The sequence below is a fragment of the Trichoplusia ni genome, chromosome 21 (genome assembly GCF_003590095.1).
Source record: "Trichoplusia ni isolate ovarian cell line Hi5 chromosome 21, tn1, whole genome shotgun sequence".
Taxonomy (NCBI): Eukaryota; Metazoa; Arthropoda; class Insecta; order Lepidoptera; family Noctuidae; genus Trichoplusia; species Trichoplusia ni.
Genome location: NC_039498.1, coordinates 3,267,518 through 3,280,947, shown reverse-complemented (window position 1 = coordinate 3,280,947; position 13,430 = coordinate 3,267,518). Strand labels below are relative to the sequence as shown.

Sequence of the window (13,430 nt, the reverse complement as noted above, 5' to 3'; positions counted from 1 at the left end):
TAACACCCGACGGATTTCGATCGGTGTTGCGTGATTGTTTTAGTTTCTGCACAGCTGTAAAGTAGTGCCTTACCTGTCCTCCTGGGTGAAGGAGACGACACTGCCACTGATGTGGCTCACCAGCACCTTCTGCGATTTTTTATTATTCTGCATTTTATCTGAAACAATAGAATGTTATTTAGTTTTTTTTCTTTGAGGCATATTTCGCTATAGACTTTTTCAAATAGGAATGTCTGTTACCTATATCTATCTGCTTAACAATATCATAATTTTTTCTCGTAATATTAAAAATATACTCTAAAAATTACTATGTCTCATCTTCACTAATTAAACTCATGCGCAAGACTAGCAACAATATCAGCAAAATTTGAGTAGTAAAATAATGTATGCAGTTCAAACAATCACGTTTTACGTTGCACTTACATAACTACTACGAGTCGTGTCATCAAGTGTTTGAATAATGAACTGTAGAATAAATCAGTAACTTAATAGAAACGCTACAATACATCAATTAGTACCGATATGTATAAACAATAACAAAAACATACAAAGTTACATTGTGTCGCTATCCCCCGAGACTCTCGAGATCGAATTGTGACTTTCCGGTTCCCGCCACCGTAGCTTCCGGCGCTGCACGTGTGAATACTCTGATTGCTTTGCTCCCTTTAGGTGTTACAATGACAGTTATGTCAACATCTTTACACCTACGAGGTGTAACTATTAGTTGATTGATGTAGATAGAGATAAGATGGATTTTCTGGCTTAAGTAAATGAATAACATTTGATTTTTTTTTACTTATACTAAACTAAAAATGGATATCTTAATCATAATTTTAAATGGAAATCATAATTCTTGTAATATGTAAGAAAAACGGCAACGAAAAATTGCAAGACAAAAAATGTTAATGATAATAGAGGTATAAAAAGTTTATATTTCATCCAATTCCATTTCAATATCACGTCTATAAAACCTACAAATATCCGTCAGATTTTCTATGGAAATACAACCTCATTAGACTTGAAGTGAGACGGCGAATAACATGACGTTTAGCGCCGTCACTCTTCCACAACTACAGGTCTTAAAGAGGTGTTGGGCTAGCATAGTTTAAGGCACTCCGTGATAAAACTGGCCTACTGATCATGCTATCTAGGACGGCGACATGTAACTTGTAAATATTCCGAATGCCTATCAGCCGCGCCGCGAGGAATCACTTTACTTGCGTAACCAATTAATTAAAATATATTTCGCAATACTAATGACGCGAAGAATAACCTCAAGTAATTAATAGATTTACTGCAAAAATAAACCTATAGTATGATGTAATTGTGGATTTTCTTTGATGTACTCGAAACTCATGAACTATCAATTCATGAGTTTCGGGGTGTTGTCTAAATATCTTTTGACGATCAAAAAGAGCTACTTTTTATCCTAACAATCATTCTTTATCTTAGAAGGCTCAGATTCAAAATCCTTTGATTTCGAATACAATAGGCATTTATTGGGATAGATATTGTTACAAAAGGTGTTACATAAAGTAAGGTCAAATTGCTGTTTTCAGCGTCAAATATTTAAGTCTACGCAAATAGGAATTGATTTTGATTTGAAAATGCTATAAGAGTGATAACAGCATATATTGGAAAACTTTCTATCAACATTTAATGGAACTTAAAATTCCTATAGCCTGGTTGTAAGCAAGTATAAAGAGAGGGAAAACGATACGGAACGGCGAGATCAACAGTTCAACATTTGCGCAGGTCAGTTTCCTAGCGCCGACACGTCGGGGCAACGGGGTTCTCATTGTGGGCGCCTTGGACAGAACAAAGGCTGCGTTACCGAAGAATAATAATGATGAAAAATATTCGGAAAATAAATGACATTATTCCTGTGACGAATTCCGTTCATTTTCATTGTACCAATGCATTCAACGCATTGTATTGATTCACACGCACGTCATAATGCTCATGTAATACAGAAATATATAAAATGGAATAACATTTATTTATCTTAATCAGATAAAGAATACTAGTAAAAGTAAAGTTCCTGTAATTTGCAACCAAAGCTGCGCTAACTTAGAACTGAAAGAGATTTGAATCACTGGAAGTGCAGCCGTCCCACATTACGACTACATTAATTAATTAGCGCAAGCTAGAGATTATAAAGAAAAAAAACGTCCAATCAGATCGCAGTTCTCAGATGTCTTTGAGGGTATTAATTATTAAATGGAAACTCGGTTATGATGACGTACTTTCGAGATTTCTTGCGCTATAGGAACCGTAATGAATGCGTCGTGTTACAGTTACTTTCAGCGGGTTTGATTCTCGCGTATGATTCGTTTAAATCGTATTTAAATTGCCCAGAAATCAAAAAATGTTAGACATGCGTGTACTCTATATTCTTTGGAACTTGCATAGGAATATTTATAGCCTAAGCGTTTTGATGGATTTTAACCTGAGTCGTCAGATTCACGGATGTGCTTGCATGTGTTGAATCATCTCAATTTTAAGGCATCATTAGCGATGTTTTTAGTTTATTTTTAATGTCCTAAGTTTGTTCTAAGCTTTACGTAGCTACATGGCGTTTATGAAACTGAATAGCTATAGAATTGACGTCTACATTTTTGTTCTTAATTTCGATCTGAAGAATACTAGTCGTACTTAAGCCAAAGGACACAATAATAAGATATAGAAAACCTCATACATACAATATCTTGTTAATTCCTGATTCGCGGAAGAGAAACAAGAAGCTTTTAGTTCTATAAGTTAATCGCGAAGTATAGGACAATGGTTAGTAATTAATTCAATTGCTTTGAAAACAACTTGCATACATTCATAATAAGCATTAATAAATGAGGCACGAGAGCATAACTTACAACCTCTACGCATTTTTTTTCTGATATTTTGAAAACGAAATAATGTGTGTGATTGTTTATGTGTATGTACGTTTGTATGATTGTTCCCTCTTCATGCTCAAACGGTTGGACCGATTTCGATGAAATTTGGTATTGAGGTAGCTGATACTTTGGATTAACACATGGGCTACTTTTATATGACTGCGCTTAAGGAGGGTTGGTGTGTATGTGTCTTAGCTTTGTATCTTAGATGGCGAAGCCGCGAGCAGCAGTTGGTGGTAAATAACAGTAGGTTTGAAAAATAGAAACGTGCGCGTATAGCATAGTCATGTACCTACATACATTAGCAGCAAAACCGATGATTTTTTTATGGATATAGGCTATTGATTGCTGGAACTGATGATGAATTTTGGATTTGATGTTATTTAAATTTGAAAACATTTAGAGAAACCGGAGTCAGTATGTAGGCCATTTTCAAAAAGAAAAAGGTTTTATTTCGCTTGAGAACACGCGAGCCTCCCTAGTAAGTACTAGGTAATAATAAGAACTATAAACTTAAATTGAATAATAATTGTAAGTAGGGCAACACATTTTAAAACTAAGAAGATTTGGAAACAAAGCCTCTAAAATATTTAAGTTATTGTTGCATGCATTGAAAGGAAATTTAATTTTATATAGTTTATTAGAACTTGAAGTAACTTTAGAATTTGATAGTGATTCAAATTTTCAAACAAAGCTGAACAATAAAATAAAAATTGAAAATGCAAGCTCGTATTTTCTCCGATTTTTCAGGGATTGATGACTCAAAGGAAGAATGACGAAGAATAAAGAAGAAAACAATAGGTATGTAATATTTAAATTATTAAAAAATATATTTATTTGAAATTTTAGAACCTACAAATAGGTATTGGTTTATTTTAAATTCTGTCGAACACAAGAAATATTTTTAAAACATATTCAGCTATTAATATTTGATAGTGAAATAAATAAATTTAATTTCCAAAAAAAAATAGGAAATAGATTTTCCACAAAAAATTAAATCCGATAAAATAATTTTAAATAAATAAAATGAATTTAAATTTACCTTCAGATGTGGCTGAGTTGGTTCTAGGAGTATGTAGTTGATTGTATGAGGTGTACGGGAGAAGCGCGTTTGAGCCGAATTGCATCGGCCGCAGTCACGAGTAGACTGGAGGATGCTGTGCGCTCCCGAACAGCGAGCTCGATGGCCCGGTAACCCGCTACCACGGACCGTATCCTTGACCAACTCCACACATCAACAGGGACTGATCTATCATTTTTATTGATACTAAGTAGGTTTTTAAAGAATTTATTCTTAAAAATAAAATAGATGGGATTAATTTTTTTTTTGGAACCTATTGAGGATATTATTTGAATTTAATTTCTTTTTAATTTATTTTCATTTTTATTTATTGATATTTTATTATCTGTAGTAATATAGTCAAGTTTGTGTCTCTTTTGTGAAACTCTTCGTTTTGAATTAATTAACCTTTATTTGTGCTTTGCTCGTATCATAAAATAGTGAAAATAATAATAATAAATGCATAGGTATTTATTTGTTGCAAAAAAGATTAAAACGGAAGAAGAAGCAAAATTATTTAGTAACTCACGTAAATTATGTAATATTAATTATGCTAATGATGCTATCCTGTATTCATATTATACATGCATTGTCGATAAATTAAAAAAGCTACAACTTTTAACGCCCGAATCTATTCGAAGAGCAAGCTAAGTTTGACACACAGAGAATTGAACCTCCACCTCTACGGATTGACGGTCAATGAATTTTCGTTTAGCGTTTTGTAGAGCAATGATGTAGGTATTGTTTTTTCATATATATAGTTGTAACACTATTTGCCAATATTGTAATTATTTAACAACCAATTTGGTTATGTATCGAAAGTTGCGTGGTACAGAGTCAGCAGCAAAGTTATACAAACAAAAGTTATGTTACAAATGTATGCTACAAACGGAAAAAAAAACATGCAAATACATTGATTTCCTTCATGGAGTTCTGTACTTTAAGGGTAAAACGGACCCCTTATTACTAAACCTTCCCGCTATCACCAAGCTGCATGTCAAGAGCTGTGACTATACTATTTAAAAGGATGAAATTCTATAACCTAAAAAACATTACTCCAATCCATTCTCCTGACTCCCACACATCACCATCCAAGCCTTTTCCGAACTATGTTGGGTGTAACAACGTTTTACAAGAAGCGACTGCCTGTCTGACCTCTTCAACCCATTTACCTAGGCAACACGATACCGCTTTCAGACTGCCATACGTAGTTACTTAATCCCTGTATTGCTAGTTGTAAATACAATAGCAACAAAAGTCGACTGACACATTGCCCCATATACTAGATGAAACCGATAATATTGAAACTCAGCGAGTAACCATTACAGCTGACATAAAAGGTATTCCGTCGGGTACTCTAGTAGCAAGTATTCAATCTGTAATCTGCTTAATTCGTTCCCATAATAAAGGAATCTTATTAATAAATAAATACAGCATATTTGTAACATTGTTCTGAGTTTATCGTGACCTGAATATGCACGTAATTCAGGGCTCATCAATATCAACGAACGCTGTATTTGTGGTTAATGAAACAGGCCAACATATTGGCGATTTTCAATCAGATCAGTTCAGATTCTAAAACCAAAGCCTACCTTTTGTATCAAATATGAGTTAATAGTATTTAGGATAAATTGATTTTGTTAATTATTTATTGAACTGTTAGGGGTATTGTAGAAAAGTGTCATGGACTGTATTTGTACCGTTAGCAGTGCTACCGAACTTTTACAAAAAAATATATTAAAAATATAAAATAATTGTATTTGTAATTCAAAATATCATAATAATCAGAGGTATATTGAAGATGAAGACATTGGAAGAGAAGAGTTGCAATGAAAAACCGTCTAAGTCCAAGTTGAAACCGTTAGTTTACAAATTAATTTGTGTTTAACTAAGCTGTTGCCTAACTTTAATGTTCATTTTTAGTAGTTGTTGTCATAGCTGTAGCGGAGGTACATCATGTGGAAAATTCAACTGTCTAGGTATCACTGTTCATAAGATATAGTGTGGTGATGGACGGACTGACTGACAGACAGTCAGATCCTCAATAAAAGGGTTCCGGGTACTCTTTATGTGGAGCCCTAACAATAAAATCCTGAAAATATCAATCACCTTCAGTAGACCACACAGAACAGAAGATAGCTTCTGTTCTGTGTGGTCTATAGTAGTATATGTGTAAGTATATAGTAGCAGAAAATAGGGAAGTAATATCTCCAGTTTCTCTGCACCAATTATTGGTATAAACAGTTTAAATTAAATGTCCTTCAAATATATAGCATCGAAAAATTGTTTCCTTTAATTGCAAAGATAGCTTCTTCCGAGAGTGAAATGGCTTGACAATTTGAACAGTCGATATTAATATTCGATTTCATATCGACTCCCAACAACAATAGAATAGGCTTATAATGTAGTTTCAGGTAATTATTTAAGACGTGACCAAGACGGAGGTTATCGTTATAATGAAATTATAATTAAATCGTAGATGCGATACTGATAGCGGTGCTTATTCAGACCAGAATCATTTCTTATGCATACGTACCTATTTATATTATACTTATAAAGGTCAAGATTTTGTTCGTTTTGTAGAACGCGCTTATTGCAGGCACTACTGGCCAAATTTGAAAAAAACTTTTCTTTGTTAGATGGCTCTTTAATTGAAGAAGGCTATAGGATATATACATATATCATCAGGCTATGGATAGTAACAGCAGAACAGTAATGAAATATACATACACTCTAAAACTAGTAGTTACCACGGATAGCACAGTGGTTAGGGTCACTACGCCAAACCCACTGTGCGCGAGTTAGATCCCTGCGTAGAACTAGCATTTGTGTGATCTACGAATGCTGGTCCTGAGTCTGGGTGTCTTGAATGTTTGCGAAACCCTTCGCGACACAAGGATTTAACGGATAAAGACTTTTCTGTACTGAGGTAAGTATGGAAAAGTCTTTATCCGTGGTTGAAAAGAAATAAGCAAAATAGGACTGTATCGTTGAATTAAATACAAACGTTCCTCGAAATACTCATAGTTCACAACTGAATTGAAGTACTCTCGAGGGAGGCGCATGGCTTTATGATGATAAAGCCACGCGCCGCATTCATGATCTCCCTAAGTAGATTATAATATTATTCTACATATTAGGCAATCTGACAACATTTAATTAACCAACGAATTAATTTCCACTTGTGGTCTTTTTGTTAATGAATGGGAATTTTACAGAAAAGTGTACGAGAATACAATATACTGACATTCATAGGATGCTACAGAACAAAGAGGTAATTTAATAGTATTTGTTATTGGACGCTTTGACAACAACACGTGATAAATCAATTAGAAGTATTTACTGAGTATATTCATACGTAAATGGAAGTAAAAAGGTCACATATTCTTTCCGAACTCTTCGAACCAAACTGACTCAGTTCCATAACATGTCCAGCTCTACACCATAGCGATTTAAAAAACTACGCATACTCCCAGTAATTTCCTGTAACTATAATAATTAATCTAAGATGTTAGCGAAACAAATTCCGCATCAGATAAAATGTTATATTATTATAGGCGAGAACAATGTAGGTATTGTTCTCACGTGTCGAAAGCATGCACCCTTGATGACAAAAAACGACAAACACAGCTGACATCATCCGAGCTCCGCTACCGTATAAGGAACCCTAGGTTCTCCTGCTACATAGAATGGCGGGCATTTCATCATTTTTCTTATGTGTATAGTAACTTCACCAATTTAAAATTAAATGAAAAACAAAACCTTGTGTAAGAATCGGAAAAGTCGAAAACTGCAAAAAATAAATATCTTGACCCATTCGGAAATAGATCTTAATTTGTAGAGAAGCGTTATACACAAATATTGAATGCCTTTTTACAAGCCCTCGGAAAGAAATTGCGAGTGAGAAATAAAAAGGACGTTAACATGATATATTTCATACGATTCGGACTTCCCGAAATTTCTGATTAAAATTGTTAGGAACAAAACCTGTCCATGGTATCATCAAAGCATAGATATAATATCATCCTATATTAAGGAAGCTGACAATTTGTATCAAAACTACAAATGAGGTTTTAATGATGTTTCATTATGTTTATACGATATTTTTTCTCGCTTTGTGAGCACGGCCAACACGTGATGCCTGACGTCAGTTGGCGAAAACTTTTCAAACCATGTGTCAAACTTTTTTTTTTAACTCTTTATTTATATTTAAGGGGGTTTTCAAACGTGATTCTACGATGATCTTCGAAAAAACCAACATAACCTTATTAAAAATTGAATTGCGCCGATAGCAGTCAGAGAACTCTAGTGAGCGTTTTCCGAACTACAATTTGACGCCCGTTAGCAATCTAATTACGAGTACTTCACTGCATGAGGGCCGCAACCAATCGTTTTAAATGATCAAAGGTCAAAGCAATACCCAATAACTGGTGAGGCAGGAGGAAGAGAGTAGTAAAAGCCTGCACACCACCAAACTGTCCACACCACCACCTACCAGTACCATTTAAAAGTGGTTTCTCATCAATCTTTAAAAGTAATCAATGCACTTAACCTTTTTATATATAAATGTTTTATTTTGAATTGAATAATATTTTAATTTATTCTAATAACTGTGTGCCATTTGTGGTAATAAAAAATTCAATCACTTATTTATGTGATAATAAAAATACCAATCTGCATCTTGAATCCAATGCCAATACGAAACTCCATTGCAAAAGTAACAAAGAAGAAGCAATGTCTACACAGCTTGTTTACTTACAGGTTTATTAAAACCAAGTTGTCTTACAATCGAAACATCCTATTTCTTTGAGAGCGTTTTAATATCAAGGAAAGTATCGTCTCACTACAGTTTAAATATTTTTTTGGCAATCACTACTGAATGGATTTTAATGAAACTTTACGGTATTAGGTAAAGCTTATACATATTAATAAAATATGTTTGTAAATATTGTGTGAATTGTCTAAAATATAAAGATAAGTGATAAGTAGGTAGGAAGAAAACAGGAAATGTTCTTCTAATTCTTAAAAAAGCCCACCTCAATATACGAAGTCTTTTTAGCCAAAATAGTGAGCCTAAACTGATAATTGATAATTTCAGATGCACATATCTATACTAATATTATAAAGCTGAAGATTTTGTTTGTTTGTTTGAACGCGCTAATCTCAGAAACTACTGGTTCGAATTGAAAAATTCTTTTTGTGTTGAATATACCATTTATCAAGGAAGGCTACATAACATCACGCTGTGACTAATAATAGGAGCGAAGATACAATGGAAAATGTGGAAAAAAAACTGTTCAAGATCTTCTAACCACGTGGACGAAGTCGCGGGCGACAGCTAGTGTGTTAGTAAATTGATTCCAAAGTGAAAACAGATATCTGTGTAATTTCTAGTATGTCATAATATTAGTCCCAGCTAATAAACTACTCGAAATAATAGTCCTGCGCGGTCGAAATCGCGGGCACAAACTAGTAAGAAATACAAATTCCGTTAAAAGACCGATATTAAAAACACCTTTGCACATTCAAGTATTGAATATCGAAAAATCACTTCAATGAACCTTTAACGAAAATTCCAAAACTCGATTCCGTGCTAGATATGTTCGCACTCCGTGTAACAAGGCATGTCGATGGATCGACGTGCTTCATGCAGAATAAATCGTAGATTCCAAACTTTAATCGTGACATGGATCACATAACTGTGATTCACAAATGTGGATCATTTCTGTGTGACCTGGTAACAGATATGCTCTACGGATAGGGTCGTCATCTGAAATGAATAAAACCTTAATCGGCACTCTAGTTTTTTATTTTTTATTAAATGAACTCCCACCATTAATTCATTTAATCCTTTTGTCGCGGAGGTTTCACCAAAGCAAGCATTCGTTGATAACACAAATGTTTGCACTACGCGGGGATCGATCTCACGACAAGTTGTTGGTGGTGACCTGGAGGTGGCTGGACGTTGATTTTAAAAGCCAGACCTGACGGCTTGTAGGATACAAAAAGATTATATTATTTTGCAACCATCAAACTTTCACATAGTAGCAGTAGAAACCTCTGGTTAGTAAAATTTACCTGTCCTAAGAGGAAGCAGACAACCTTCTTTCAATTAAACTTTATGCAATTTTATAGACAGCTTCTATGCATTGAAATAAATCTAAAAAAAAATAGTGCATCTACTTGGTACTTTGTTACATGTGCGCACAACGCTTAAAACAAAAAGCCTGTAAAACAGGGTATACAAAAAGCCGATCTTAAACAGCAAAATATCGCGGCCAGCACTGACAACCCTACCTACATAGCTTTTCAACAGGTCTTGCGAGTTACATGCTAGGAAATATAAATTTGAGAACATATTTTTTGAATGATAAACTTGTAGAATTTTGCAACAGTTGAATTATCCGTAGTTCGTTGAGCGGAAAATCTAGTCCTATGACATTCAACTATATATTGAAGAACCTATACAGCTTTGAATATTTTCTTTCTGAAACCTTTTTAAAAATATCTGAAAGAACCTATTTTTACACTACTGCGTGAATATGAGGCGTAAGTTTTCAGCCAGAGCACTATAATTAACGTGGGCGTCCGGGGGCTCAATTAGCGGGCACGGACACATTGTGTTTCAATTAACAAAGACCCCAAGATAAATCCATTGCGATAATACACTTGCGAGGCTACTACGTGTAATTACACCTTTTTCTTAAAAATTGTTGATAAGATCCAGTTTCAACTTATAGCCTAATTAGCTTTCTTCTTCCAAATCTCTTTTCTTGTTTCTTACTTAACATCTCGTAATTAACTATTACAATTCACTTGTGCATTATAAACAATATTAATTGCGTTTCAGCAGAGTATCTATTTTCATAGCCAGTTTGTCAAAGATTTAATAACTTCCCAATACTTTCCGGCGTAGTCTGTTTTCTGCACGACAATAAGGTGCTTATTTAATTTCTTTTGCGAACTATAGGTACTATTATTGTCGCACTCCAAAAGGAGAAAAATAAACATGAATTAGAACATCGTGCAAACAATGGTGGTGCGGTCAAGAGTGTTTTGGTAATGCTCTTGTCGCTTGTATAACAATGTAGTAGAGATATAGGCCTCTCTCTGGCATCTCTTTTGGACAATATAATATTGACCTGGTTCCTATAGTGCACTGTTAAGCTTCCACAAATGCTATGAAATGCAATCTTTATTTTTAATAAAAGGTTGTTATAAAAAGTCTGTACGTATTTTGTTTTATTGTGTACATTAAAATTGGCGATTTTAATTTTATTATGTTCATTAAAATGTAGTGTCACTCTGGGTTGAGTTCCCAACCCTCAAGAATCCAGATTTTAGAATCGAGCTGTGGAATATTTACGAGATTGCTTTATTTTATTTACATTTCTTTCAACAAATATACTTGACACAGTCCGTTTTAACGCCCTATCTTTATTTTGAATTTTCAGGGATAGCCGAGAGTTCGAAGTTACTACGCCAAACCCTCTCTATGCCAAGTGTCACGGGTTCGATCCTGGAGCTTTTAAGTGATTCACTAATGCTTGCCCTGAGTCAGGACTTCACTTGAACGTTAGCAAAAACCCGGAACACAAGGATTAAGAATTGACGCTTATCGATTAAATTGAAGCTAATAAACATGATCAAACCAACTGAACTTCCGAAAGGTTTCATTGCCAAAAGTAAAAGAACACTAAAGACTTATAACTGCATTGATTATAAAACTAATTATCTTTTAAGGTGAGTTTGCATATGCCTGTGCCAATATTCAAAATAGAGGCGAGATAAACAATATCATAACAGGACGATTGCAGTGAGAATTGTGTCAGGGTTCATCATCTTAGAGAAGTAGATCTCGGACCCGTGACGATTGAAAACCCTTGTTAAACTAAACGGTTTAACCCTGGTGAGCTGGTGCAATAGCCTGAGCTAGGTGCAAGGCTATAATAGTTTATCTGTTACTAGAACGAGATACGACGCACAACACGAGGAAAATCTAACCGAAATTGATACGTCACAAGCTCTCCTAAACTTTAAAGCAGTTAATCTTTGTCAATTCTATTTTTTCTGAAAAAGGAAAAAATACGTGTCTCATACTTTTCAATTATCTAACTGAGGGACAAATGAGATTTTTTCTTTTTATACCCAGTCATCATCCCTATTATATGATGAATTGAAATATCTAGTTTTTGAAAAAGAAAATCAATGTCCTAAAACACAGATGATTAAAAGTGAATGGATCACGTTTCAAAAGCACGTATCGAAAAACAAACTTCTGTTTTAATTTTTTGGTCAAAATCATGAATTTTCGTATTATATTTTGTCGAAAAACATACTAAAATGTCTACATGTACTGTCGTATGCACTCTAATACTGAACCCAAATTTGCAGTTTATTATGACGCTGTCTCATTAAAACATATGAATATGGAAATCTTTACACTCGCTCGAACTTATAACGTCCATCGACTAATTAAATTTCCTTTAACAAAATCCTACTTAGCTGTAGACCGTATTACTACAGCTGTAAAAACAGATCTTAGTTGCTGTTGCCCGCGGCCTTGCCTGCGTGGATGTTGGTTTTAGCTGCGAAGAGTTGTTGTTGAATGTGTTAATCCAGCTACCGACTACCGCTAAGCAAAATTTTACCGAGTACGTAACTGTAAGCGTGGAGAGATAACAAAGAACCAACAAACTATCGGAGTTATATTAGTGTTATGTAAAGGGGTTCGAACCTGTAAATTGCATGTGAAATAGAACAAAAATATCTCGTCGTAGCGGCTTCTGTGCACGTATATAAAGAAAGTTCATAACAAAAAAAAAAGGCCTGAAGTATTGCGTTCTAATGTAAATCTAAGTTGTTCAAAATATTAAATCTATGCAAAATCTTAAATCTTATGAAAAATTTTAAACAAATCATAGCGGCTTCAGGAACTTAAGTAGCGAGGTATTGAAGAATAATTGAACCCTTTTTATGCATACACAAATAGATATGCTTGAAAACACGTTACACAAAAGCTGTTTAAAGCATTTAAGAATGAATTTCTTAACCAACATCTTGAATCTAACTCGTAACATATAACCCTGCAAATTTTAAGGTCTATTTTATACAAACTTGCACCTTGTGTAGATTTCAATACCCGGCCCTTTTCGGAAAACCCTGAGCATACGTTTGGTTATGGCAACTAGCCGCTTGTGACATTTCTTTACTATGAGTTTAAAAATAGCAATCTTTCCACATAAACAATAAACTTACAATCCTTTTTTCATCCTAGATGTAATATAATAATATTCCATGACTTTCACACAAAGCCTCAAATTCTAGTCTCAAACTAAGCAAAACTTGTATTAAGATTACAAGACAACTGCTAGACATACTTAAATATCAAAATACACACGTATTATTGATAAATTACACCCAGACACATAACAAATGATCGTGGTCATCACACAAACATTTGTCCTGGGTGGGAATCG

General features: G+C 34.3%; 1 protein-coding gene across 2 annotated transcripts in view; it reads right to left on the bottom strand.

Moving 5' to 3' along the window:
- Positions 1 to 13,430, bottom strand: part of LOC113504070 (proton-coupled amino acid transporter-like protein CG1139) — a 51,788-nt gene that overhangs the window by 22,852 nt on the left and 15,506 nt on the right. For both annotated transcript variants that reach the window (XM_026886163.1, XM_026886162.1), the window contains exon 2: positions 74 to 158. In XM_026886163.1, coding sequence (XP_026741964.1) covers positions 74 to 153 — 80 coding nt within the window. In that variant the 5' untranslated portion in view covers positions 154 to 158. The remainder of the gene's footprint in view (positions 1 to 73; positions 159 to 13,430) is intronic.